At 53.5% G+C, this 26,548-nt stretch overlaps 2 protein-coding genes across 2 annotated transcripts; one reads left to right on the top strand and one right to left on the bottom strand.

Moving 5' to 3' along the window:
• Positions 1–242: 242 nt before the first annotated feature.
• GKN1 (gastrokine 1) lies at positions 243–8,197 on the bottom strand. Its single transcript, XM_044417369.1, has 6 exons — positions 8,189–8,197; positions 4,437–4,478; positions 2,859–2,996; positions 2,044–2,154; positions 1,589–1,730; positions 243–340 (listed from the first exon to the last, which is right to left on the bottom strand). The coding sequence occupies exons 1-6, from the start codon at positions 8,195–8,197 to the stop codon at positions 243–245; spliced, it is 540 nt and encodes a 179-aa protein (XP_044273304.1).
• A 3,179-nt stretch (positions 8,198–11,376) lies between these two features.
• On the top strand, positions 11,377–16,595 carry GKN2 (gastrokine 2). The gene is made up of 6 exons (XM_044417367.1): positions 11,377–11,393; positions 12,617–12,673; positions 13,345–13,476; positions 14,279–14,389; positions 15,453–15,603; positions 16,513–16,595. Exons 1-6 carry the CDS (start codon positions 11,382–11,384, stop codon positions 16,593–16,595), a joined length of 546 nt encoding a protein of 181 aa, XP_044273302.1. The 5' UTR covers positions 11,377–11,381.
• Positions 16,596–26,548: the final 9,953 nt, after the last annotated feature.

Raw genomic sequence — 26,548 nt, 5'->3', positions numbered from 1 at the left:
GCAGAACTTCCAGGGAAACACCCTTTCTGAGCATTGCATGCTTTCTTGGGGAAACATCAGACAGGAAAACTTCACTGGTGGGTCTCAAACATGACACACAAACAATTCACACAGATGTGCTAATGCAAACTTTTTAATTGGCTTCCAATTCCAATGAACATGTTTTTCTGTACTCCAAGCATAGCAAGACATGAACGGAATCCAATGTCGGGTGAGATTTTTATCTGAGGGAGAGGATGCTCTCAGTACCATCCGCTAGATTCTCCACAGTAGTTGAAGGAGAGCAGGAGGAGGATGTCGGCATTGAAACAGGAGGCCGAGGAGTACCAAAATCCTGGCTCTGAAAAGCACGCAAGGGGGGCGGCCACGTTAGTCTGCTGCCAGGGTGGCAATTCCATCATTTGGACAGAGAAGGACAATGCCGCACTGACCTTCCCGAAGCTCAAGCCCTGCCTTTCCCAGAAACAAATGGGGTTCTCCTGGTTCATCGGCTAGACCCTGCCACCCCCATGGCTTCCGTGGGACTGCTGCTGAATCGTTCCAGGAGGATGGGAGAAGGAAGCCATGGCAGTGGTGGAGGATGGACGGGCAACTTCTCCAAGTCCCTCGGGCTTCCATCCCTTCCTCCCCTTCCTCCAGTAGGTCCCTGAGGTGGAAGGGAGGCCTTTGACTCCTCCAGGAGGCCCAGTCCATGGCTCTTCCCAAGCAGCTCAGCCACCTGCTTCATTTACTTACTCATTTATTTTCTATACTGCCCATTAGCCAAAGCTCTCTGGGAGGTTTACAACAGCATATTAAAATACAGTGTAAAATGCACCTTATTAAAACATATAGAACATCTTAAAATTTGCAATGCAAGATTTAAAACAGATTAAAAAGGGCAATAATTTGAAGAGAATGTTGCTACTGGCTCAAGAATCCCAGCAGAGCCTCAGCCTCTCCGAGGACGGGATAAAGAATTAGCCAGAGTCGGCTGTCCACATGTGTGGAGGGTGTTAAAACATGCCCCCCCCAGCCTTCCTCGCCTTCCACTGGATGCCCATCATCCTCTGAGTCTGGAGGGCTTTGGGCAGCTGCAGCAGGTGACCCGCACAGCTGCCGAAAAAGCTCTGCATTCTTACTTTCCACAGAACTGAAATTCCTGTTCGCAAATCCATGACTAGATTTGGGAAATGGCTGCAGCGAGAACGTGCTGCTGCTGAGGAACATCCTCAGAGGTGTTTGTCACAATCCCTGGGTTAATTCATTCCCATATATCACGTTGGGTTGCCTTTGTTGCAGGTCTTTATAAATCTTGTTAGCTATGCAGGGTTGACTGTAAGGCTCTTGGGCTTGTTGAAATCAATGTGTTAACCTGCCCCACTGATTTCAGTGGGCCTTTTCTTAGGGTGGCTAGATCTGGATCCAGTGTATGCTAGAGACCTAATTAATGAACTGCAAGACTATGTCATCATGCATTTAACATGCTCCTCCCCGGCGGAATGTTCTGCGCCTGAGACAGGCGGCAGGCAGAAACACGGGGCCCGTGACGCAGAGACGTTCTGCAAACACCTCCTGATCCAGGAAAAGCTGCAAAAGCGTTACTCACTGTGAACTTCTTCGGCAGCGTAGGTTGGGATCCCTCTGCACAAGGCGTCGATATTCTTCCCGTAGGGGGTCAGGTCGGCAATCCGCTTGGGGGAAATCATGTAAGTGACTTCTTTGCGGGCGGGTGCCTTGGTAAGATCTTTCTAAACATAAGGAGACATCAGAACAGGAGCTCCAAGTGAGAGACAATGCAAAGGCACCACGGCCAGCCCCGTGCAAAGCGGTTTGCTGCCATGGGCCCGTCGGACTCCCTGCAGGTCCACGACGGACAACAGGACCGGTGGAACGAACGGGGTGCTGCTGCAGGAAGCTCAGCGACTGAATGTTGCAGGCATCTCAAAGGCGCCCCCAGTGCTTCGCATCCCCGGCGTCCAAACCCTTCCAGGTCGCTTCGCTTAACCCAGAACAAAGCCCATCAGTGGCCAGCAAAGCGCACCGGGGCCCTCTTGGCCTTACCTGCTTCTCTCTGATAGCTTGTGGAAGGACTGTGATGTCCGGCATGACCCTTGGATTCATCTTGGTAACGACGCATCTTTTCTTGGACAGTATCCTCATCGCCACATAGCCCTGTCCGAGCAAAAGAGAACCAGCCGGCCGGGCGTCACTGGGCCTGCAGCCCCGGGCCTTTCACTTCGAGCATGGTGGCTAACAACCGCTTTGCAGGAGAGCCTGCAGGAAGCTTGTTCCGCTCCTTCCCTGCACGATAGCAGGGGGATGCAGGGATTTACTTAACCCGCTAGCACGGCGTTCCTGAGTGGATGCCTCACCATCACCTATCGGTATTTTGTAAGGTATTTTGTAACTCGGAGCCTCGGTCGCAGACCGGGTGGCTGTGCCGGCACAGAGCCGCAGCAGAGGGACTCAAGAGCCACGTGTGGCTCCAGAGCCGCGGGTTGCCGACCGCTGGTCTAGCTGAAGGGCAGAGCAAGAGGGGGATCGCTTCCGTTATGCCCCCAAGCTGCAGTGGATGCTCATCGTCCTCCAGGCTGGGGCTTTAAAGCATCAAGCACGAATTAGGGGACCTTCCCCGAAATGTAATTAAAGGTGTTTCTTTTCTTATTTTACCATGTTCAGGACAACTTGCATGCATTTGAAATGTATGCCTAAAGTCCCTGCATTCAAATGAAAGCAGAATTTGGGAGGATGCAGTGCAAGGGATACCGGTGGGACAGGTAAAGAGAGAGGATTCCTGTTGCTGAAGGAAGGAAGGAAGGAAGGAAGGAAGGAAGGAAGGAAGGAAGGAAGGAAGGAAGGACAGAAAATTTCCTTACGGTGCGGTAATCCCAGACGGTGTTCCAGGAGTGCCAACCATTGTTGTTGTCAACGTTCACCACCTTCTTATTTTGGTCGATGTTCACAGACTGGTGGGAGTGTCCGCCAACATTTCCCTGGTTATTTTCACTGATATTCTTGGGTGGAAAAGGCAGGAACAAGTATCAGCGGGAAGGCCAGGCTTAAGCAATCCAGATCTCTCAAGGAGCAGGTTTTTAAATACTACAAGCATTTCTTCTTAAAAACACAAAACAGAAGTGAGCGTGCTGGCGGAGGAAGGCTGGAATAACCCTTTCCCAGTCACTTTGTAACGGTGCATCCTTTCCTTAACGACAGTTTAAGCATCCATTAAATACACACATAGCTGAATATGCCCATCCCAGAGCCTGGATGTGGCGGTTTAAGCCAAGGAGGGCGTTTGCGAGCAGAAGGCAGTGAGGAGCGGAGGACCAGGCACGCGGCTGCTGGCGCTTCACACGCTTCTGCCTCCTTTTCCTGCCTCTCGTGAGTCGCCTCATCGTGTGGGATTCCACGCTGGTGGTGCATGTGCTGGACTGGGGACTGAGAGCTCTGGATCCTGGTCCCTGCTCAGCCAGGGAGCTGGCTAAGTGGCTTCGGGCCAGTCCCAGACTCTCAGCCCAGCCTACCTCACAGGGTTGTTGTTGTGAGGATAAAATGGAGCCCCTTGGGGCTCCTTGTAAGAGGAAGAAAGGTGTGATATAAATGTAATGTGGGTGCATGAAAGATGGACAGTGAAGAAAGCTAAGAGGAAGAAAATGGATGCATTCAAAACACAGAAACAGAGCGAGCCAGAAGGGGCCTCCCAGGCCATCTAGTCTGACCCCAGCTGAAGCTGACTTTGCTCATGCAATCCCCAACCTGGTTGTTGTCCAATCTTTCCTTGAATGCCTTCCCTGATGGGGCATCCAGCACCTCCCTCGGAAGCCCATTCCATCTCCTAGGGGTCCTAACCATTGGGAAGTACTTCCTGACACCCAACCTGAAGCTGCAGGAGAGAACAGGTCCAGGCCCCCCTCCACATGACATCCTCTCATGTGCCTATAGGTCGCTAAAAGAGCCCCTGGGAGTCTCCCCTTCTCCAGGCTGAGAAGCCCCCGTTCCCTCAGTCTCGACTCATATGGCGCCCTTCCCAACCCGGCGAGCATCCTTGTGTCCCTGCGCTGAACCGATTCCGACCCAGCTGTGCCTCTCCTCTAATGTGGAGCCCAGAACTCGACTCAGGACACCAGATGGTGCTGGAGAAGAGCTTCGTGAATACCCTGGGCCAACAGAAACTAGTCGAAGAGGAGGAAGACCAGCGAGGAGGTGGCCGACTTCATCGGGGAAGCCACGGTCTTGAACTTAGAATTGCTGAACACGGATGCAGGGGCAATTTTGTTCACAGGGTCACCACACATTGGAGGTGCCTTGACAATACATAACCACAATAATATAACCTCCTGTATTAAGATCTGCATATTGCATGAAAGGAGTCTGAAGGCCCTTCCAATGGCAAGTTTCCAAACCAAAACCAAAGGAAAACACATCAAAATGTGTACAATTCCCCTTGTACTTACATCAGTAGCCAAGACCGAGGCCAGCAATGCAACGCCCAGGATCTGAAACGGAGTTCAAAAGCATGTTAGCATGAAACCGATCTTGTTAAACCAAGGCTGGTTTTTAATTTATGAAAATTAGGAACGGACTTGTAAATTGGTCACATATGAAATTATTATTATTATTATTATAACATTTCTATGCCGCCCCTTGCCGAAACCTCGGGGCGGCTTACAACATGATAAAATACATTGAAATACAATAGTACATAATAAATTACCATTAAATATAACATACAAAAAATACATTGATTTACAAATACAAAATTAAAATTATCAGTATAAAATAAAAGTATAGGAGGAGAAAGAGAAGGAAGAAGAAGTTGCCCAGGCCAGATCATATGTTTTAACAATTGAAATGATGTTTAAATAAAAAGGTCTTTACCTGGCGCCGAAAAACCAGTAACGACGGTGCCAGGCGGACCTCTTTGGGGAGTGAATTCCATAGGTTGGGCGCCACCGCAGAGAAAGCCCTCCTCCGGGTACTTACTCTCCTAATTTCTTTCATGGAGGGTTCCCGGAGAAGGGACTCTCCCGCAGATCTCAAAGGGCGGTCGGGCATATACGGACGTAAGCGCTCGTTCAGGTAGCCAGGACCCAAGCCGTTTAGGGCTTTGTAGGTCATAATCAACACCTTGAATTGGGCCCGGGCTTCAATGGGAAGCCAGTGAAGCTGATGGAGGACTGGAGTCATGTGAGCATAACGCCCCGTCCCCGTCAGCAACCTGGCAGCTCTATTTTGCACCAATTGAAGTGTTCGGACTGTCTTCAGGGGAAGCCCCACGTAAAGCGCGTTACAGAAGTCTAGGCGGGAAGTCACCAGCGCGTGTGTCACCGTCGCCAGGCAGTCGTATTCCAGGTAGGGGCGCAGCTGATTAATCAGCCGAAGCTGAAGGAAGGCGTTCCTCGCTACCGCTGTCACCTGAGCTTCCAAAGAAAGCTCCGGGTCGAGGAGTACACCTAAGCTGCGGACCTTATCCCTAAGAGGGAGTGTTGCACCATTCAGGACCAGGTCAAATCCACCCTCTCCGAAACCCGATCCGCCAACCAACAGGACCTCCGTCTTGTCTGGGTTGAGTTTCAGTTTATTGGCCCTCATCCATTCCCTTACCTCGGCCAAGCACCGGTTCAGCACAGCCACTGCCTCACCTGGATTAGTGGAGAATGAGAGGTAAAGCTGGGTATCATCAGCGTATTGATGATTCCGCAGCCCACACCTCCTGATGACCTCTCCCAGCGGTTTCATATAGATGTTAAATAGCAGAGGGGATAGAATGGAGCCCTGTGGTACCCCATGGCATAGCTGCCATGACGTAGAGACATGGTCCCCCAGCACTACCTTCTGGAATCGACCGTCGAGATAGGAGCGGAACCACTGCAAAGCAGTGCCTCCAACCCCCAATCCCGCAAGTCTATCCAGAAGGATACCATGGTCGATGGTATCGAAAGCCGCCGAGAGGTCCAGAAGAACCAACAGGGATGTACTCCCCCTGTCCTTCTCCCTGCACAGGTCGTCGTACAGGGCGACCAAGGCAGATTCAGTACTGTACCCGGGTCTGAAGCCGGACTGAAAAGGATCCAGATAATCAGTTTCCTCCAAGAGTGCTTGGAGTTGTCCCGCCACCACTCGCTCCAGCACCTTGCCCAGAAACGGGATGTTGGCCACAGGTCTATAGTTAGTGGCCATCTCTGGATCCAGTGACGCTTTCTTCAGGACCGGTCGTATTACCGCCTCCTTTAAAGGGGCAGGCACTCGACCCTCCCTCAGAGAAGCGTTAACCACTTCCAAAATCCAGGTCCCAATCCCGTGCTTGGAGTTATTTATTAACCAAGACGGGCAAGGATCCAATAGGCACGTGGTGGGACGTACTCTTCCAAATTATTCGCGGCAAGGGGTGGAGCAGGAAATGGCTCAATTTCCAATTTGCACGTAGGCAGCAAATTTCAAATGTTGACATCCAGAATGCTTATTATAACACTTTTTCATTTGATGAAAGGACTATCGGTTTATTCATACATGATGGATTAAGGTTGCCCCTGGCACTGTTAATCCAATGACACGACGGAGTGATTCGATCTTCGCCCCCTAAACAGATTTTCTCTGATATCAAAAAAGCTGTGGAAGAACACAGGAAAGTTGCAGAAGGAAGTGAGGAACATCTGAAATCTCCGTCAATTCCCCTGAATGAGGTGGGGCAACTGAGAGGCTTTTCCTGGGGTTCCCTAAGGAAAATGTCCAGCCCGGAGCTCACAGCATCTTGGCCCTTAGCAATCAGAGCACCCGGTCGCATTGCAATGCCCCTTCCGTGGGGCTGCTTTTGAAAACAGTTCGGAGGCAATGGGGCAGCGAGACTATTAATGGGGACAGGCTAATGAACGTATTATACCAGTCCTCTTCCAACTGCACTGGCTGCTAATTCCTGGCCGATTCAAAGCTCTGGTAGTAACATTCAAAGCTCTAAAAGGTTTGGGGCCAGGTTGTTGTTGTTGTTGTTAGTCGCGAAGTCGTGTCTGACCCATCATGACCCCATGGACAACACTCCTCCAGGCCTTCCTGCCCTCCACCTTCCCCTGGAGTCCACCCAAGCTCACACCCACTGCCCCAGTGACTCCATCCAGCCACCTCATCCTCTGCCATCCCCTCCTTCTTTTGCCATCTATTGTTCCCAGCATTAGGCTCTTCTCCAGGGAGTCCTTCCTTCTCATTAGGTGGCCAAAGTATTTGAGTTTCAGCTTCACTGTCTGGCCTTCTGAAGAGCAGTCAGGGTTGATCTCCTCTAGGACTGACCGGTTTGATCGCCTTGCGGTCCAAGGGACTCGCAGAAGAACCCTCCAGCACCACCATTCAAAGGCTTCAGTTCTTCGGTGCTCAGCCCTCCTTATTGGTCCAGCTTTCCCAGCCATACATTGCAACTGGGAAATACCTCATCACCCCACGTGTACCCACCTGAACCCAAAGGTCCTCTTTGGAGGCCTTTCTCCGGGAGCCCCTGGCAAAGGAAGTGAGGAGGGTGGCTACCAAGTGCAGGGCCTTTTCGGTTGTGGCACCCTGGCTTTGGAATGAGTTGCCCAAAGAGGTACACCTGGCTTCTACTCTATATTCTTTTTAGTGCCAGGTGCAAACCTTTTGATTTGCCTTGTATTTTAACAGCTCAACTTTTAATCTTTAGTTTTAATATTGCATTTTATCCAGTACCATTTTTATACCTCTGTGCTGATTTGGTTGCAATTCCTGTGTCTTTATTCCCTGCTGTTGCTTTTTTTCACTTTCTTGTTTCTGTGTTTTTAAGTTTGGTTCAGCACCCAGAGAGCCATGGCTACTGGGCAGTATAGAAACGAAAGGATTATTTTCGCAAGAACTGCGTGCAAGCACAAGGCCGGTGCACTTGGCGTTTGTGACCGGGGGGCTGCAGTGCACCGCTACTCCCTGCGGAGACGGTGGGCGCTCATCTGGGACATTTGGCCACGTGAGTTATCAAATTATGGAGACAAGCTCTGCAAAACAGCCTCAACAGAAAGTTTTTTCTCAGTCAAACATCACTCTGAGAACAACAGTCTAACAGCATGTGGTCAGGACTCTGCCATATCGGAGACCCGGGTCCTCCCCACTGGGCCATGAAGCACAGTGGGGGACTTTGGGCCAGTCACTGACTCTCACTCTAGCTACCTTGCAGGGTTGTTGTGCAGTTAGAGAAGAAGATTGTGTAAGCTACCTTGGTCATGTTGCAAGAGGGAGAGAGAAAGTACAAACATCATGATGAATAAATTCAAGTTCAGACGTTCAGACTGATAACATCAACCGCTTGTTCATAATCCTGTCTCTCTCCTCATATGCACCTTTTCAGATGGCATCTTCTGAACCTGAGCAAGCCCCTTGCATGATCGCGGTGAGCGACAGAAGAGACAACCTGGCCTTGCCAGCCATATATCAGCCTCGACTCCCCAGGACCAGTGGAACCCGTTCCCAAGTGCCATGTCCCAGGGGTCTTCCAGATGAGGCCGTGCCGTCACTCTGGCTCATGAGCGGGATTTGACAGGGGCCGCCTCCTGTCGGCACGTTGTGTTTCCGGCCACATCTTTCCCCTTTTTCTTGGGGCAAAGCAATCAGATCAAAACCTTGCAAAGGGTGGAAAACAGAACAGCTGCCCCACGGTTTGGCTGAGAGCATTCACAGCCCGCTGTCTGGAAGCACCCTGGTTCTTAACCATGGTTCCCTGAGCTACGACTCGGTCACATCAGCACCTGCACAAAACGGCATTTCTCACGGCTCTTTATGAAGTCAGTTTTAAACTGGGTGAAGCAATCCTACCGAGCCATGGGACCCTCTCCCAGCCCCGTTCCTCGGTCTGTGCACACGGCATCCGAGAGGGGAAGCGTTAAGGGACATCTGGAAATGACTAGAAAGATCATCCAGCTGGTTTAAGATGCTCTGGGGTTTTTGGAGGAGAAAATTAAAGAAGTCTATACTCACAATCAGCTTCATTTTGTTGCCAGACAGAATGCAAGACCAGACACATGTGAACACTTCCACTTTATATATACGGGTATCCCAAGCATAGGTGTGGACGGGCTGCAGAGATACGGTCCCTTATCGCATTGGGATTGTGCTCCTTAAAACTGGGACATGTACCTACCCGGCAAGGGAACGGGGTGACACCCTAAAGATAAACCAGGTGCAGTCAATAGGAGATATATTCTGTATATTTTTGATAACATTCAATCACACTGAAGACACAGGTAGGTGGTGTCGTTTCAAAAAATGATTGATTGAGGCAGGGATCTGTCCCACAAAACAAACAGAGCTCTGTTAGCAGTGGTGGTGCGTGAAATACCAAATACTGCTTCAACACCTGCATTGCTCAAGACTGGGTGTCTTTATTTTAACTGTATCCTGCAATTTCAGTTCCAGTGTAAAGGGTTTCCTTAGGAAATCATCTGATTTTAATGGGCGTGCAAATTAAACCTGGACAAATCGGTTGAAGTCCATTTGCTGAGCCAGAGGCGGGCAACCCACAGTCCGTGGGTGCAGCTGTCCTGCCGGGCCTTCGGCAAGCGATTTGCAAGCCTCCCTTGCCAGACGGGCTGAAAGCAGCACCTTCCCACCAAAGCAGGGAGGAAGAAGCCCTGAAAGACCACTTCCAGTCAGACCTGCAGTCTCCTCTGTGCATTCGCTCTGAAGGTCGCATGTGTGCGAGAATGGAGGGCTGGCGGCACCGTGTGCCCGGAGGCAGGCAGGCAGGCAGGCATGTGGGGGTAAGAGGCGCTGGCTGCCCGAGGCGGCAGCGAAACAGTGCCTCGCTCAGGCAGGGGGCATGGCCGGGCCCTGTGCACACGGCTCTGTCGGACTGCTGTCCACTCCTGAGTCCCACAGGCCATGCAGGGAACCTACTGCACACAAAAGAACGCTTTCCTCGTTTTTCAACCCTGAGTTTAGTTCATCCCAAACTCTGACCCTTTGCTTAACGCGCACACAAAACACTCATGCATGTAGTTTCTCCTACTCCTGCCTGGCGCTCACTTTCTGCAGGTGCTTTCCCCATCAAAGTCATTTAAAAGCATTATTTTTCCTCCAATGTTTGCTTGGTGAGCACTTCCCCAGGATATGCACTTTGCATTTTTTTTCATTGAAGAACTCCTTTGCAAAATTTGGGGAAGTGCAAATACTGGAGAACGACGGTGCTAGTTGAAAAGTGCAGGCTGAGGGACTTTCCAAGCAAGCGCCTCTCAGTCAACCGCTCCTGGGGAAGTGATGGACACCCAGGACCACACAAGCCCCCGGGATAAACGGACAGACGCTCCAGCTGAAAAGAAATCCGGGGGAAAAAAGATTGCGGCAGGATGTGAGGTCGCAATTTGGCATGGACATTTTCCCACAAGGGCAGTTTCCAGGACAAATGGCATCTTAGTTGCCTGCTGCTTGTTACTTAAAGATGATGCAAAGTGGAAGCCGCGTGTGCAGCAGCATCTTCTGAGTTTTCAGGGGAACTCCAAGTCCTGGGCTGCCTTCCCTTCCCTGAGCGTGGATGACAAGGCTGGGGATGTGCGAGGAATCGGTTTTGCGCAGAAAGAGTGCTGGATCCCTTTGTTGTGGCTTCTTGAATCTAGTCTGCTCACCAGCGTCCAAAGAGCTGTCACTGCTGGCCACTGTGAACACAGAAAAGGTTTGGCACTTGGCCACTTGAGTCCAGAGTCTATTTTATTCATTAATGTGCTTGTTATATGTTTATCCCACCTTTTTTCCTTTCAAGGAGCTCAAGGAGGCCACATCATTCTCCTCCTCCTCTCAATCTTCTCCCCACAACAACAACCCTGTGAGGCAGGCTGGGCTGAGAGTGAGTGACTGGCCCAAAGTCACCCAGTGGGCCCCAGGGCCAAGCGGGGACTGGGACCGGCAGCTCCCAGATCCATGGCCCAGCCCTCTCACCGCTATGCCACACTGGGGTCGGGGTGGGGAACGGGCCCACAGCACTCACTGTCCCCGGCCCCCTTGACCCTACCCTATTCCTACTGAGCGATGGCCCAGAGCTTGCTGGAGACTTTTCCCCAGATCCCCTTCAGCCCTCTCTGCCAGCAACACACGGAACCGGAGGGCGTCAGGGAGGCTGGAGGACAGCAGCGTGCACGAGCTTCCGCCTAAGGGCCAACTAATATTTGCCCAGTTTCCAGTTTGGAATTTGTCATGACTGGCAAACATGCTCAGGAATATCTGGGGCTGGTTATCAACTCGGCCCAAGCTCAGATAAGCCTTGTGTGCCTTGGTGTGTCCCCTAGATATGGAGGCCCCAGGTGCCCGGGGTGTATTTCTGTGAAATGTTCCCCACACCGACAGGCCAGATATAAAAGTCTGAAGTCTCCGGAATTTTATTCCATTTGCTCCTCCGCCTCCTCCTCTTATCTGAAAGAAAAATGAACAGACTTGTGAGTATTTTCGGCACCGTCTTCTTGGCAGACCTGGTATATTTAGACGCGACGGTGGGTGCCGGGCGAAGGAGGCCGAGGTGGCGATGAATCCGGCGTGTCCGTGCAAATAGCTCAGGAAGTGACTGGAAGGGAGTCTTCGTTCCTGAGCGCAGGTCTCCCGCGAGACGTTGGCAGGTCTCCTCGGCAAGGGCGTGCGGTTTGGATTAACTGTTTCTGTGAAGTCAGGGTCTGATTTTGAGGACAAGAAGCACGTCTGATCCAAGGGATGATCCAGAGAAACAGAGCGAGTCGGAAGGGGCCTCCCGGGCCATCTAGTCTGACCCCCGGCTCCGGCCGGCTCCGCTCACGACATGCCCACCATGTGCATGTATAGGACACAAGAACCAACACCCACAACATGTTGGTTCTTGTGCCCTATAATCCAAACAGCAACGGATCTCCAGTCTTTGGCAGGGTGGGGCGGGGGGTGTCCACCAGCATGTTCTGTTCCGTGAGCCTCCCTGAAATCAAAAAGTGGCACCCGAGGAGCCCAGTGTTACCTTTGGGGTGCCATCCTACCAAGGGAGCGGAGTCCATTTCCATACAGGATGCTAAACCAAAACGAAATCGCAAAAGTGCTCCGACTTGAAGTTTGGCATTATCTCCTGGCATGGTGATCCTGGCAGGAACTGTGGGCCTGACCTTCCTTTTGCTTGGGAGTTTCTCCAAAACCAGGGCTGCAACCCATAATAGTCAGCCGGCAATGCTCAAGCTGAGCAGCAAAGACAATCTGGAGGAGGGACCAATGCAAAACTCCAGGGCAGGATGCAGCCCTCCCTTTCCCACCAGGCTGCAGGTAGACGTCCCACAGTCTATTCTGGGTGGCAAGGAACCACATGGAATGTGTTCCCCACCTCCATCCCAAGGAGTGCAGCCAGGCTGGCTGGCTGGCTGGCTGGGCACCCTCTGGGTTGCTCTGCTCGGCTTGACGGTGGCATCCAGAAATGCCCTGTTGTTTTTCCCTCCTAATGCTAGTGCGGCGAAGCACCATCCCAAAGCTGGTTGCTCGGTCTCTCTGAAAGAGCGGCAGCTCATCCGCCCATGGGGCCAGGACCTCCGGGGGCAGATAAGGCGCCCCCACTTGGCGAGCTAAACATGCAAGCTCCCCCTGGCAACTCTGTAGGCTCAACGTGCCACTCTGGCTCCTCAAGAACAACAGTGACTCCTCTTTTCTTTTCCAGGCTGCAATAACCTTGCTTGTGGGATTCCTCTGGAGCCCGGCTTTTGCCACCTTCGAGGTAAGCAATCAGCTCTTGGCTTCAGCGTGGCAGTAACTCAGATGAGCAATGAGGCCGTACCGGTTTGTTGGGCTCTCATTTCACCTCTTGCTCTGAACCATCACAGCAATATGTTCGTGACTGTCACTTTCAGAGGATCTGAAGGATGCTGTGGAAGCCCCAAAATATTGTGCAACGGTTGTGAGGGCCGGACTGGGGGAAGCGAGGTGACACGTACTCTAGAGAAATCAGATCCAAAAGGCGCCTGGCTGCTGGGCGGGCGGCCGGGGAGTCGGCACACGGTCTTTCTTGCTCGGTTTTCATTCCGCATGTTCCTTGGTCAGCCAGTACTTTAGGGTTTGAGAAAGTGGGGGTAACAGGACGTGCCTCCTAATCAGCTTTATTCTGAATAATAGTGATGATGATGATGAGGTTGTTTCATTTCTATGCTACCTCTTTTTGTGTATTTGATCATTTGGTTATTTCTGTTCTGCTCTTGTGTACTTTGTTTTACTGTTTCTGCTTAATGTATTTTCAGTTATTTATTCTGAGCCATTTGGGTCTAGGGGAAAGATAAAGCAAAGTGTAACTTTGTGAGACTAACAAACCAAAGCAACGGCTGTTTTGTGCAATGTTTTTCGACTCTCAGAAACAAGAAATGAAAGCAAAAATGTTGTCCTCTTTAAATGCAGGTTTACAGCATTCCAAGCAACAATAATGACTACGTCCAGCAAACCGTCTCCATAGATAATGAAAATCAAATAGCCAATATCCACGTATATGGAGGGCTCTGTTCTTCCGACACAATTTTTGACTACCGACATGTAAGTGTGAATTCTCCTTTCTACACAACACATTTCTTTGCATGTGCAGTCCACACCCCTCTGGAGTCCACTGTGGAAAAAGGCCCAGGCAGAACCATTTAACGCGTGATATTCGCAACTCAGGCAGGCCACAACACCATCACCAGAGGCAGTAACCTGAATTTTAGGCTGAGCCATTCTTCTCAGCAGCTTTTATTTGGTCTGCTTTGGAGCCTGCCTGTCTACCAAGAAAAATAGGACTCCAGGTGCTCACTTATTCCCCTATGCTTGTTAAGACAGAAAAGAGATAGAGTGGACTAGTGGTTAGAGTGCGGGGCTGGAACACAGGAGATCTGGGCTCTGTACTAAATATAAATAAATAAATAATTCCCACAACTCCCAGTATCCTACAGCCAGATTTCTGTGTATTTTTACAGAAAATATTTTTATTTTATTTGCATAACGGTGGCTCACAAATGTGGCTTCCATTACGTGCACCGTTGCTGGTATTTTATTATTCAGCACTGCTATGGATGAACTGCTCAAACGAAGGTGCATCAAGGTGATGATATTTAAATTAAACTAAACCTCTTGTAAAGCATGTGAGGTTCAACCGGGCCTCCCCAGCAGCTGCACAAGGGTAGCGCTCCGCTCCTTGGGCTTCATATCTATTATTTATTTGGCCTGTTCCCCACCTTTGTGCCCAGAAAAATGGCGTGGAAGGCAGCCTCCACCCCAAAGAATTCCCCTGGATCCCCAGTTAGCAGCGGAAGGCTCAGTTTTCCTGACATTGTGGGGTATTCACCCACTCCGTGAATTCCAGGGGTACATCGCCACTCGGCTGTTTTCCCGACGAGCTTGCTTTGTTCTGAAGATGCCAAGGGGGTTCATCCCAGAGCTGGAAGAAATTGGACGTTTAGCTTTTGAGAAACAGGTAACGTGCAGGTCATTCCAGGCATTTGGACTGTTCTGCAATATACATTTGTATGGGGTTTCTCAACTCTCAGGGCTTCGCCTAGGCCAGGGGCCGGCAACCTTCAGCACTCAAAGAGCCCTTGGGACCCACACAAAAGAAAGCACCGGGAGCCGCAAACCCCTCTTGACACCTGCAGTGAAGACAGGACTGCGTATATCGCCTTTTACCTTAATGCTGTGTGTCTCTGCATTATGAGTTCGCTGCAGCTCTTGTTCAGTCACTAAAAAGGGTTATTTTTAATCTTACATTATAAACTAGTAGGACTCCTTTCATATGTTTTGAATAGGAGAACAGCTTCCTGCAGAGTCAAAGTCACTGCTAAAGGGCTGCATGCATTAAACAGCAAACCCCGTAAGTTCGTCAGCAGTAAAAGCAAATGGATCTACCCACATGCCATTAAACGTTTGGCTTGGTTGTAACATGCAGGAAGCTTGTTCAGTGGAGGAATGCAGACTTACTTAACCAGCTGCCTTCCCGAGTGGAGCCTGGAGCAGACCGGCGGCTGTGCCGGCGCGCCCTTTGAGCGACGGAGCCGCAGCGGGGGCTCACGAGCCGCGTGCAGCTCCGGAGCCGCGGGTTGCCGACCGCTGGTCTAGGCAGCCCCAGAACTTGTCAGTTGTTAGAGAGCTGGGTTCCTTCCTCATAGAACAATCCTTCCCAGGATTCCCTGGAGAGAGGAGATGGCCGTCTATGGAATGGTTTTGACTCACTGGACTGAGCAGGAATCAGGAACCAGGTCCGAAAGTTGCTAATGGCAGCTGGCCTGATGCGGGTTTCCAGATCCAAGGCCCAAATCCGTGTGCTTCCTAACACCAAGTGTTAAAAAATCCATTGCACAATCACACACAACATTGGCGGGGACCTGTGAGGAAAGCTGCCAAAGAGGCCCCCAAGGTTGTCATGCCATGAGCTTCTGTGGACGGGAGCCCAGTCTATCCAAGGTGGGGCCATGAGACATCTGCCACAGATGAACCAAGCTGCCCCTGGGGAGGGTTACTTTCTCCGGATGTTCTCCTTCTAGATGATGAACAAGATGATGTCCCCCAGAAAAGTGTGGGTGAAGTACACCCCCAGCTCTTTCTTCGGAAGGATCCGGGAGTGGTTTGTGTTCGGCAGCGCTATTGAGAGCCTCTGCAGAGACGTGCCCGTGTACGAAGTCGAGAGAGTTGAGGGTGAGTATCCACTGTCCCGCCAAATGCTGCTTCTGGGAACCGAGTGCTCCTCGAATGCGGAGAGGTTGCGCGAGCGACAGAAAGATTGGGCTAGGCTGGCTTGACAGATGCTCTGGACTGGTTCCCGAACATGGCGCTATGGGTGCAGCCAACCCTGACGCTGGTAAGGGCCATTTTGGGGCATCGGGACCTGCCTACGGGCTGCAGTGCTGTATTTAGGTGGCCTCAATGGGACGAAGGTCTGAGGAGACATGAATAGGACTGTACTGCCGATCCCCAGTTGGTGCCCATAAGAAATCACCCCGTTTAAAGGAGCTGACGGCTGCTCAATCACCCATCGAAGCCAATGGAGTTTATGAATGCAGGCAGCAAAGCCAATGGGCCTAGACCTGGACAGGAGGGAGGAAGGGAGGGGCGGTCCTCTGGGAGGGGTCTTCCAAGAAGTCTACCAGGCTGGCCAGCTCAGCTTCCTTCTGCAAATTGACAACATGTCAGTCCACTCTCTGGCTTCTTAGTACATCAGAAACAAGAACGAACTCATCCATAGCTGGGATAATTAGGCTGCCTCTTGGCATGGAGCCAACCTTTTCAAAGAAAACCTCTGGCCGTTTTCTTCCTCATGACAAAACATTTGGCTGTCATTGACCCAGTTGCTCTATCCAGTGCCAAGATATTTTGACACACCTGATCCGGTGCGCACCAAACAATCCAGAACAAATCCAGCAGGGTCCAGCTGATCCTTACTTCCGACAAAATCAGAAAGGGGCAAGAGACTCAGAAGAATGGCTGATGGGAGAAGGCCTGAGTGCAGAGGATGTTCTGGTTTCCTTCCGTCCTTCCGTCCATCCATCTTTCCTCCTGCCCTCCCTCCCTCAGAGTAACCCATTGGCTTTCCGGTGTCTTCTCCAGGGGCAGTGCACGCCGGCGGCTGCGTGAAGGCAGGCATCCTTGGTATTCTGGGCATTTCCATTTGTGGAGATCTCAACCTGTAGGTCTCCCGAGCCTCTTGAAGTGCCGAGTTCTGCGCTCTTCCCGCTGAAGAAGCCACCCACGCCTTCTCCGCACGGTCACCCGCCCCGCCCTCACCCCAGCTTCTAAGCCCCCCTGTGCTTGGGCCAAATGGGGCCGTCCGCCCCCAGACCTGCTAATAAAGGAAAGGAACCTTCCAGAGCCTGCCTTCCTTTTATTTTGCAAATACCCCAGAAGCTTTTCCCTGGCATCGAAGGGGAAGGCCCATCGCTTCTGGGCTTCGGGGGTGGGAGGGGGGGCTGGAGGCTCAGCCTGGGAGCGAGCAGGACGAGCGAGGCATTCTTGGGAAGTCTGCTTCTTTGCACAAGCAGCCCAAATGCAGTGCCTCAGCTGGCCTTCAGCCAAAGAGTCTTCCCAACAGCGTCCGCCCCCCCGCCCCCCGTTCCACCCAAAGCCAACTGCATGCTTTAGGTGGGCCCTTTGCCTTCAGCGCCCTGGTCCACCTCGAGTGAGGGCGGCACGTACGGTCTCTGGCAGGCAGCCAAGCATGCTCTAGAGCCAGCTTTTCACTGGCTCAAAGGGCGAGGGCGGCTTCCCTGCTCACCGGAACACGCGACCACAAGAGCATCCCATCGCTGTGTGCGCCAGCGTGGATGCAGCCCAAAGGGCTCCCGGGCTGGACCGTGAGTGAAGAGGCTGCCCGGCGTGGCCCTGCCAGAAGCCTTGTTCAGCTTTCCCCCAGCTCGGGAATGCGTGCAGTGATGGGGTAAAAGGGAGCAGGGGAGCAAGCCTCTGCCCCCTCCCGCTGCTGCCAAGCAACCCAGCCCTGGCCCACACAAATGGGAGTGGGGGCGCCCTCTTCCGGGACAGGACGCCGCGTCTCAGCAGGGCTTGGGGCCAGCACAGGGAAGGCCCTGCACACACCGCCCGGGAGAGACGCATCGTCTTTAGCGAACGTCCAGCGCTACCTTTACAAATAGTAGAATTACAATCCTCTCCCCAAATGTCTCCTCTTTCAGGGTTCTCCTGCCCTGCGTTTTATTCCAGCAACAACCCTGTGAGGTAGCTTAGGCAGAGGGGGATAGCGCTGCCTCATCACGTGGTGAGTGTCGTGGCGGATGGGGCTCGAACCCGGACCTTCTGAGCTCCGGGCCAGCGCTCTGAGAACCACCCCGCACTGGCTTGAAGGAAAGCCGGGAAGGCCGGCGAGGCCCCGGGCAGGCTGCCCAGGCGCCCAGGGAGAGCGAGGCGTGTGAGAGTGGACGCGAGCACCTCATCTCGGGGCGCGAGGACTAGGCCAGAACGCGGCTCTCGTGCACACCCCCCGTGCAATTCTTGTGCAAAGCACGCAAAATGCGCAAGCCCACCAGCCGCGTGCACCAAAGTACCACTCCCCCCGCCCGGGGGCAAGGGGGGGTCGGGCATCCGCCAGGCTCCTGTGCGCCCTTCTTCATACCCTTCCTCTTTAAGCCAGGTCTGGGCCAGAGAGCCCTTCAAAGAGAGGATGCCCTCGAAGGGGGGTTTGCTCTCCAGTAGCTTGTCCAAGAGAGGACTGTCTCCTGCCGTGTAGGACACCCTGCCAGCTCAGATGGAGGCTTAGTGGTGGAAAGAAAAGTGCCGAGAGCCATCTGGAGTCCCACCTTGTTGGCAGCGCTAACCTGGAGAGCGCCTGCTTACCTGTGTGACGTATGATGTGCCGACAGCTGCAGGAGCAAAGTGGCGGATTTGGGAAAGGGGATGATAGAACGAGTGCTTCCTTTGGGGGGTGGCCGGGGCGGGGGGGGGGGGACGGGGAGAATGCCGAGCAGCCGCCACGCCCGGGCCCACCAGGGCAGCGACAGTCTCTGCACGGGCAACCCCAGTGTCTCAATCGTCTTCCATGGCTCGCTCTTTTTAGAAACACCTGTTCCTCACATAAGCATTTGTTCCCACATGGTCTTTCTTGGCTGGAGAGTTTTTAGAACGACAAGCAGGCGCTGAAAAGTGCCCTGGTAACATTTCCAGCATTAGAAGGGGCAAATTCAGGAAAACCTCAGAATCCTGGAATACAATCCATGTCACCGTGGACAAAAGATGAATGGAGACACACGCTTCTTGCAACTTCTTTTCCAAGTCCAGAAGGGTTAAGGGTCTCACATAATGCTAAATTATTTGCTCTAAAGCAGATTCGTTTTGTAGCTTTTGAAGAATTAATTGTATGTGTGGCTTTTTGTGGTGTTGGGGAAGGGAGGTTGTGTGTGATGGAAGGTTTTTCCCTCCCCTCTTTGGCCACCATTCCACAAAAATCACCCTCCAGATTGCTACTAGTGATGGAGAAAGACTCCTTGGTGCCACTGGGAGCCATTTCCCAGTTGACAGCTGTGGACTTTTGCAGGGATCACACTGGGAAGGAAAGGCAAAGCTCCCCCTCTCTGTGCACTGCGCTCTCAGTAAAAGTTCAAGCAGTGCTTCCTCTTAAACAAAACCCCAGTGCTTAGCAGTGGTACATTTAACATCACCTGCAGCGAAGCGCTTCTGAAGAATGCTGGGGGGGGGGTGTCTTGTGGGGGTCTTGTAAGCCTGCCAGCCCAGTCCACAGATCAATCCACTGGGAACAGGCACTGGAGCAGAAGATCTGCAAATAGTGAAGAAAGGGCAAGGAAGACGCTGATCTTGGAAGCATCTCGAGAGCTGAGACTCCATGAGCAGCAGCGCACACCTTGTGCCGTTCTTGCGTGGTGGCCGGGGGCCGCCAAACACAAATGCACACCTGAGCACAGTGCGTGCGCACCCACGCCTCAGCAACCCACATGCCTGCTGCACTTCCTTGGTGCTAGGAACAGTGGGAGACGCTTGCTCTGTAGGAAGATCTCAAGAATGGCAGTGCCGGAGCCCAGTGGTGGGAGATCGGTGGTGGAATTTAGCGGCAGGAGGCCGAGATACCTCCGGGGGCCACCACCAAGGTCGTGAAGGGGCAATGGCCCCTGAAAACACTCCTACCCGGTGCAGACAGAGCGATGCCGTGAGGCACCTTGCAAAGGACCCTGGAGAAGCGGCATCAAGCCCGTCAGGGTGAGGCTGCTTTGTCCACCTGCCCACAGCAGAGCCAAACCAAGCCACTGGGTCTCGTGAACCCGCAGAGAGGAGACTTCTGCTCGCACTCGTCGGATTCCCGGCCACACGGCACTGCCTTGAAAGCCAGCATTTCTTATTCAGTATTTGAGGCATGTGCTTTTCTCAGGAGCAAAAGATAAACACCCTGGGAAGCCAGAAACACACCGCAAAGAGCTACTTCATGCCAAGAGAGTCCAAATGCCATCAGGGAAAATGGCCAAGGGTGTCTCCATCCTTGAGAGATTGCAAGGCAGGTGCTGAAGGCGTTGGAGGAGGCGGAATCGGCCCACAGCTTTGCAACCCGCTTTGAACAAGGGCCTCCAGAGGGGACACGTAGTGCCGAGACGGCCTGCAGAGGGAAACCTGGGGAGCCCCAGAGCAGGGTGCTCCTGGCCTGAGCACGGGGGGGAGTGACCCTCACCCAACACGGCTTCCTTCCTCCACATGGCTCTCTTGTCACCAGACGCATTTGCACTGTAAGCCCCTTTTTGCAGAAAGTCAGTCTGTGCATGCAAGAAATCCGTCTGCTGCAAGGAAGCGGGGCAGCCGGTCAAAGGGGTGCCTGGGAAGCTCTTGTGCATCCCGAGCAGGCCTTCGAAGACCTTCCGGACCACGTCTGTTGAGCAGCCTGAGAAGCAGCAGGTGGGGAAGCGGGCAGGTGAAGGTGGGGATTGCGGTCTATGAGATGCCACAGCTTCTTTTACAGGGGTGTATACAGAAGGTATGTGTGGGACCATGCCAGGCTCTCTCTGGTGTAGTTTCCCCAGACAAAGGGGGCAAGGCCTGACACAAGCAGGAGGAGGGTTTTGCTGTGGGACGTCAAGGAAACAGCGGACGGTTTGCGCAGGGCTGGGCTGTCATTTTAAGAGGGAGCAATCCATCATAGGAACAATGTCCTCCATGGACTAAATCCTATATTCATAGGCGTGAAAATAAACTAAATGCCTCAAAATGAAGGAACGAATTAAAATCTACTTGAGCAAGATTCTTGGCCATCTTTAGTTGGCTACGCTCTTTGAACAGCAAAACCACGATGCCGATCACGTGCAGTTGTGTTGACACACTCCAGCCTGTCCCTTGCGCAGGGCAAGGCCTCTCGCTTTTATGTCTGGGGCAGGAATGAGATGCTGCCTCCCCTGGTGCTTGATCTGAACCAGCCATGAGCCAAATGATGGCCAGCATCAGCCAGAAGCACGGTCCAGACGCTGTATTTGACGATGGCTCATCTCAGAGGAGATTGATTGGCCCACATGCACATGCCTTCTCTGCTCTTCCAGAGAAATCTTGTAGGGCTGATGCGCAGACGCCGGCATCTTAATCTGCAGCAAACGGCACTTGCGTGACCACAGGGTGGCATCTGGAGAACTGAATCTGGCCGCAGCCGCACAAGAACCACCGCTCTCCCAGGAATGAAGGGCTGTGGGCCTTCGTAAGGCCGGCAAACCCCAGCCCACGGCCGGCTGGCCGGCCGGAGCAGGCTGGGAGCCAGAGGCCTCCTCTCCAGCAAACACGTGCGGGGCCGCACCCATAAGAACTCTCCAGTTCGGGTTTTCACGACAGTTTGCAGACAGCAGCTTGGGCAGCTCCGGCGTGAGAAAAGGACGACGGGCCAGGAGTGATCACTCCATGATTGTGCCAGGGGGCCAGGCACTGTGCCACTCGGTTTTCAGCCCTGGCCTGTGCTTGAACACCACAGGGGGTGGGACACATGCCTGGCGCTTGAGTGCAGATAGCCAGTGTAAAGGTGTGCGTGCGCGTGCACATGTGTGATCTGTGTCTGGGCCCAGTGAGCAATTAAGAACAGCAACAGTAAATCCATCACAGCCCCCCCCCCCCCCCGTAGGCTAAATCCTATGTTCACAGATCCTAAATCCATCAGAGCACCCCCCATAGGCTAAATCCTATGTTCACAGATCCTAAATCCATCAGAGCATTCCCCGTAGACTAAATCCTATGTTCACAGATCCTAAATCCATCAGAGCACTCCCCGTAGGCTAAATCCTATGTTCACAGATCCTAAATCCATCAGAGCACCCCCCGTAGGCTAAATCCTATGTTCACAGGATCCTCCATTCATTCTGTAGACATTCTCTGTAGACTAAATCCTGGTGTTCGCGCGGCCTGTGTGTGGACCCAGCGAGCAATTTGGAACAGGAAAGCGCCTAGCCTTTGCTTCCGGATCCAGACCAGCGGCCCAGCTTCCTCTTGTGGGTGGGGGAGCAGCTCCCGTCGCAGTGAGAGAAGCTCATTGCCCCGATCTACATAAGCGCAGGGCCCCCGGTCCAGACCCCCCTGCAATGGGAGGAGGCCTCTGGGCGGTGGACCCCAAGCCTCGCCTCGAGGACCAAGCGGTGGTGCCCGAAAGCACCCCTGAAAAGGACCCTGAAGCCTCTCGGCACCTTGCCCTGCACTGGCCTCCCCAGCACTTTGCCGAGAGATCCTTTGTGTTTGCCTCCGACACACCGCGGGTCCCTCTGTGTGCTTCCGCGGCACAAGCTGTGGCTGCTCCCTCTCTCCAGCCTCACGGTGCCCGGGGGCCCACGGAGCATTTCCAGTGTGAGCCCCTAGCAGCGTCAGCCTGCCCCTCCCCGGGACCGTGCCTGGCTTCGCTCGGCAACCGTCTTGTGGGGGGCAGCCGGCTGCAGCTCCGCACGTGGGAGCGTGGAGCATCCAAGCTGCCGCAGGGACCCGGCTCACGCGCCCCCGGGAGCCCAACGCTAAGCGCTGCCTGGCCCTGCTGCAAGTCCTGCTCTCCCGAGGGGGACGGGGACCTCCGAAAGATTCCTGGAAGTCACAGGAAGCTGGTCAAATTCTGGCACTGCCTCAGCCCCAAGAAGGCCGGCCTAGAACTCTCTTGTCCTGCTATCCAGAGGCAACTGAATGGCACGATGTCTTTCAAGACCTCAGTCTTTGTACTGTGGGCAGAATTCCTCTGCTTTGCAGAAAGATTGAACTTGAAGGAGACACTCCGAGAGCTGAGCCGCACTCAGCAAGAATCCAGTGGTGCTGATGAGGGCCACGTGTGGGACTGTTTTCTGGGGGGTGGGGGGTGGATCTACTGGGCTCCCAGGGCTCAGCTCCCTTCACTCCAGTCTGCTTTGGTGCAACCATGAACCTGAGTTCTTGGTGAGCGCATCCAGCGTTTGTGCTGCACTCCCTATGAACCAACTCCCCCATGAGCGCATGCAATTCCAGGTGGCTTGCGATCCCAAATGCAACCGACCTAAGACAACAATCGTGTTTGCTTTCTACCCGAGGAGCAGATGAGTGGATTTTATCCAAACTCTTTCAGGGACCTGCTTGCTTCTGCTGATCATGAGCGCAGCCTGGGCTAGCAGAAACCTGGATTTAGCAGGGATCACAGATGGGTTCTGTCTTACGGAGGGCGGTCTTCTTTTCGAAGACACCCTCTGTTTGAAGGGCTATCAAACTGCTGTTTGGATTAAAGACTAAAGCAGCTCAAAGGGCACGAAAGGAGAGCCTTGGAATTGCCCTTCAGCTGAAAAGGAACCGGCTCACCGGTTAGAGTCTTCTGTACTAGGGAGAGAAGTGTTACATTTCTGTTTAAACGGTGGAAATTTTTTCTAAATGTGTGTCCACACACAGAAACGGGCAGACAGCAATCTCATGAAGTTCCGTGTCCGCTCCTGTTGGCCTTCTGAGCGACCTGCTTGCACTTCTTTGGGTGATGCGCAAGCGACCCCTTTGCATGGGCCTTACACATGCTGAGCTGATCTCAGAGACTGAGGGCTGAAAATGGTCAACCGGGCCAAAAGAAATGAGCCCTGGGGGAGGGAAATCAGGTCTCCTGCGGGAACAAATTGCCCTAATTCATAGCTTCCCGATGTGGAATGTTTGCAAAATGCTCATTAAGAGGAAGGAGATTTAAACTTAAACTTCTTAAACTTAATTAATTTTAATTAATTTAATCAATTAGTTTTCTTAAAGTCCTGGAGTCATCGACGTGGACGTGCACAGATCCCGTGTGATGCATTATCTAGGCAAAGGAAACATGGCGGGTTAAAATAGGCAGTGGAGGCTGTATGAGAGGAAAGGGGGGAAATCAAGCAGAGGAGACGACAAAGAGACAAAATATTAGGAAAGCGGCCAGTTAGCAAGTGTTGAGTTGGCTTAATTAGGGCTTGATAGACAGTGCATCTTATCTGCCCAGCTTGTTGACTTTCACACAGCCAGCCATTTGAGCTGTTTGCTGAACTTCTCAAGTTCATGGGATGCATCTGGCTGTGCCGCGTATAGTTTGATTGTAAAACATCGATCTCTCCCCAAGGTTTGAACATCTGACTAGTCACTGGGAGTCTAACTTGCAAATGGTAGAGCTGGTGCAGTGGATGGCCCTCACTGCTGCCCGTCCAAGCCTCCGCCTTTCAGGTTCCTGGGCCACAGTCTCCCTGCGGATGGAGGACTGAGACGAAGCAGGCAACATTGCCACAAGCCCAATTTCTGTGTTGTTGAAGGCAAATTCTTCTGCAGGTGAGATTTGTGTGTGCTTAACGTGCCCACAAGGGAATTAACCCTAACGGCTCTTTAGAAGGGCAAGAGCTAAAGCTGAAGCTGAAAGCTTTGGCCACCTAATGAGGAGGGGGGTCTCCTGGGAGAAGACCCTGGTGCTGGGAAGGAGTGCAGGCTGAAGGAGAAGGGGGCAGCAGAGGCTGGGGTGGCCGGATGGGGTCACTGGAGCGGAGGGCGCGGGCTTGGGTGGACTCCAGGGGATGGTGCAGGGCAGGAGCCGCAACTGGGAGCGAGCTGCACACGAGAGCAGGCACCTGCTTCAAATCCTGCTTCGACTTCAAATCCTACCTGTAAACTTGAAAGTCCATCATTTCCTCCCCCTGGTCCTCCCAGTCCATACTGGGAGGACCGTCTTCCTCCCAATCCATACTGGGAGGATCTTCATCCTCCCAGTCCATACTGGGAGGGCCGTATTCCTCCCAGTCCATGCTGGGAGGGACCTGTTTGGACAACTGCATTTCCTCCATTTGCTCGACTCTGTAGGATTAACTGTACGTGCTGCTCAACAGTCGTTAGAACTGTGAGTTGTTAGTGGCAACTCACAAAGCACAAATAGAACCTTCATGTCACGGAACTCAGCCAGCCAACTGCTAGGGCGACCCCGGCCGGAGCCAGACCTGGGTCCAAGGCAGCCCGAGACGAGACTTCGGGCCAAGGCAGCTTTCTTCAAGTGCACTATATAATAAAGGGAGACGAAAGGGGATGCTCAGCCCAAGCAGTGTCTCGAAAGTGGCACCCCGGTACATGTGCTTTATTCCCTAGGTCAGTGATGGCCACCCTTCTAGACACCACGTGCCCAAACGGCACCCCGAAGCCCAGTTGTTTAGCGCCAGGTGCCAACCCTGCAATAAGACCTGAATCCTGAGGTTTTAGTTTAGAACAAACCACTCTCAGCCACTCCAAGCAAATCTATGTGCATCCTTGGCAGCGTCCTGGCCGGCCCTGCGAACGCTCGGACGGGTCGCGCCGAATGAGCCCCCCGCCCTTCCGGGAGAGTAGAACTGTGGTGTTTTCACTCTCTGGCCTTCCTGCGGGCAGCTATTCTTGGGGCCTCCCTCTGGCCAACTACTTTTGGGGTGCTGCTGTTGGCAGCACAGCTGATGGGGTGCCGCCAACTCTCGTGCTGTGGACGGCGCAGGGACAACGGTGGGCAGGGTCTCGAAACGGAAGAGGCGAAGGCCAAAGCTTCCCTGCGTCCGTTTCCCTGGTTGCCAGGGCCTGCTGCTGAAATGCCAGAGGCAGGGCAGGCCCTGAGGGCCCTCCTCGCCCACCCTGGGCTCGGGCTGTGGCCAACGCTTCCCGTGGACTGTCTCCCTCCAGAGTTGCCTCAGCCCAGGTTCACTCTGCCGGGTTGATGTACCGTCCCGTTCAAGGCTCCTGCCCTGTACATACTAACGCTCCCTTCTCCCCTTGGCGTGAGACACTGAGGGAAAGCTCTCGGTAGACCTGAGAGGGACCCTGCCTAACGGTCAGGGAAACAGGAGCACCTGCTGCGGGCAGCGCAAGGCTTCCAGCTCACACGGGCGCAGCGCATTGGGAATATGTGGAACAGCTCCGGGTTGAAGTGACGGGACTTGAGGAGGCAGCAAGGAAGATGTTGCGGGACGTATGGGTGCCAAAGACCACCCCCATTCTAAAGCATGGACACAACAAGCACCAGGCCTGCAACCATGGAGGCGTCTCACCCAGTTCTTCTAACCAGGGAGCTGAACAGCTGGAATGTTCACCCCCGAGCACATCTGGCATTTCCTGATGTTGCTCGGGGAGCTCGTGCTGTCCCATGAGGAGGTTCTTGAGAGGTTGGGCACGAACTCCCTCCCGTCCCCACTCAAGATCCTTTCAGCCTGCCCGCGATTGCTGACAGGCTCGGCAGGCTGACCCGAGATCCACGGAACAGCAAGTGCCAGGGTGGGGGCCTTGTACCAATGCTACATCCTCCTCCTCCTCCTCCTCCTCCTCCGACAGCAGGCAGGCATGGCGTGACTCCCGTAGCCAAGAAGGCCCACACCTGCAGGCTGCTGGATTGGAGAAGGTTGTTTTGAAGGCCCCCTTGGAAACTGCCTCGCAAGACGCCTGTCCCAAGAGGCTCTCTCGGGGCAGCCCCGAGGGCATCCTGCCGGCCTGTGTCGCTGGCCGGGCCTCTCGCGTGGCGCACGTGTGCCTCCCCACATCCCGCTGGCAAGGAGCTGCTCAGCCTTCCCGAGGAGTGCGCCAAGGGCGAGGGCGTGCTCTGCCCGGGCAGCCGGGCCGCCACGCTGCTGCTGCTCCAGCTGCTGCCTGAAGGTTCTCAGGAGCAGTGGCTGCTGCCCGCTGGGTCGCCCGGCGGTGAAGGGCAGCCTGCGCGCTTGGTCTG

The sequence above is a fragment of the Varanus komodoensis genome, unplaced genomic scaffold (genome assembly GCF_004798865.1).
Source record: "Varanus komodoensis strain SLA01 unplaced genomic scaffold, ASM479886v1 scaffold88, whole genome shotgun sequence".
Lineage (NCBI taxonomy): Eukaryota > Metazoa > Chordata > Lepidosauria > Squamata > Varanidae > Varanus > Varanus komodoensis.
This window is presented reverse-complemented; position numbering and strand designations above follow the sequence as displayed.

What these genes read in the sequence shown, in the direction of transcription:
- GKN1 (XM_044417369.1), bottom strand. An exon ending in CCTCGGTCTTGGCTACTGAT is followed by an intron (nt 2,997 to 4,436) that starts GTAAGTACAAGG and finishes TTTCCACCCAAG; the next exon opens with AATATCAGTGAAAATAACCA. An exon ending in AAGCTATCAGAGAGAAGCAG is followed by an intron (nt 1,731 to 2,043) that starts GTAAGGCCAAGA and finishes CCTTATGTTTAG; the next exon opens with AAAGATCTTACCAAGGCACC.
- GKN2 (XM_044417367.1), top strand. An exon ending in CGGCTTTTGCCACCTTCGAG is followed by an intron (nt 12,674 to 13,344) that starts GTAAGCAATCAG and finishes CTTTAAATGCAG; the next exon opens with GTTTACAGCATTCCAAGCAA. An exon ending in CAATTTTTGACTACCGACAT is followed by an intron (nt 13,477 to 14,278) that starts GTAAGTGTGAAT and finishes CGTGAATTCCAG; the next exon opens with GGGTACATCGCCACTCGGCT.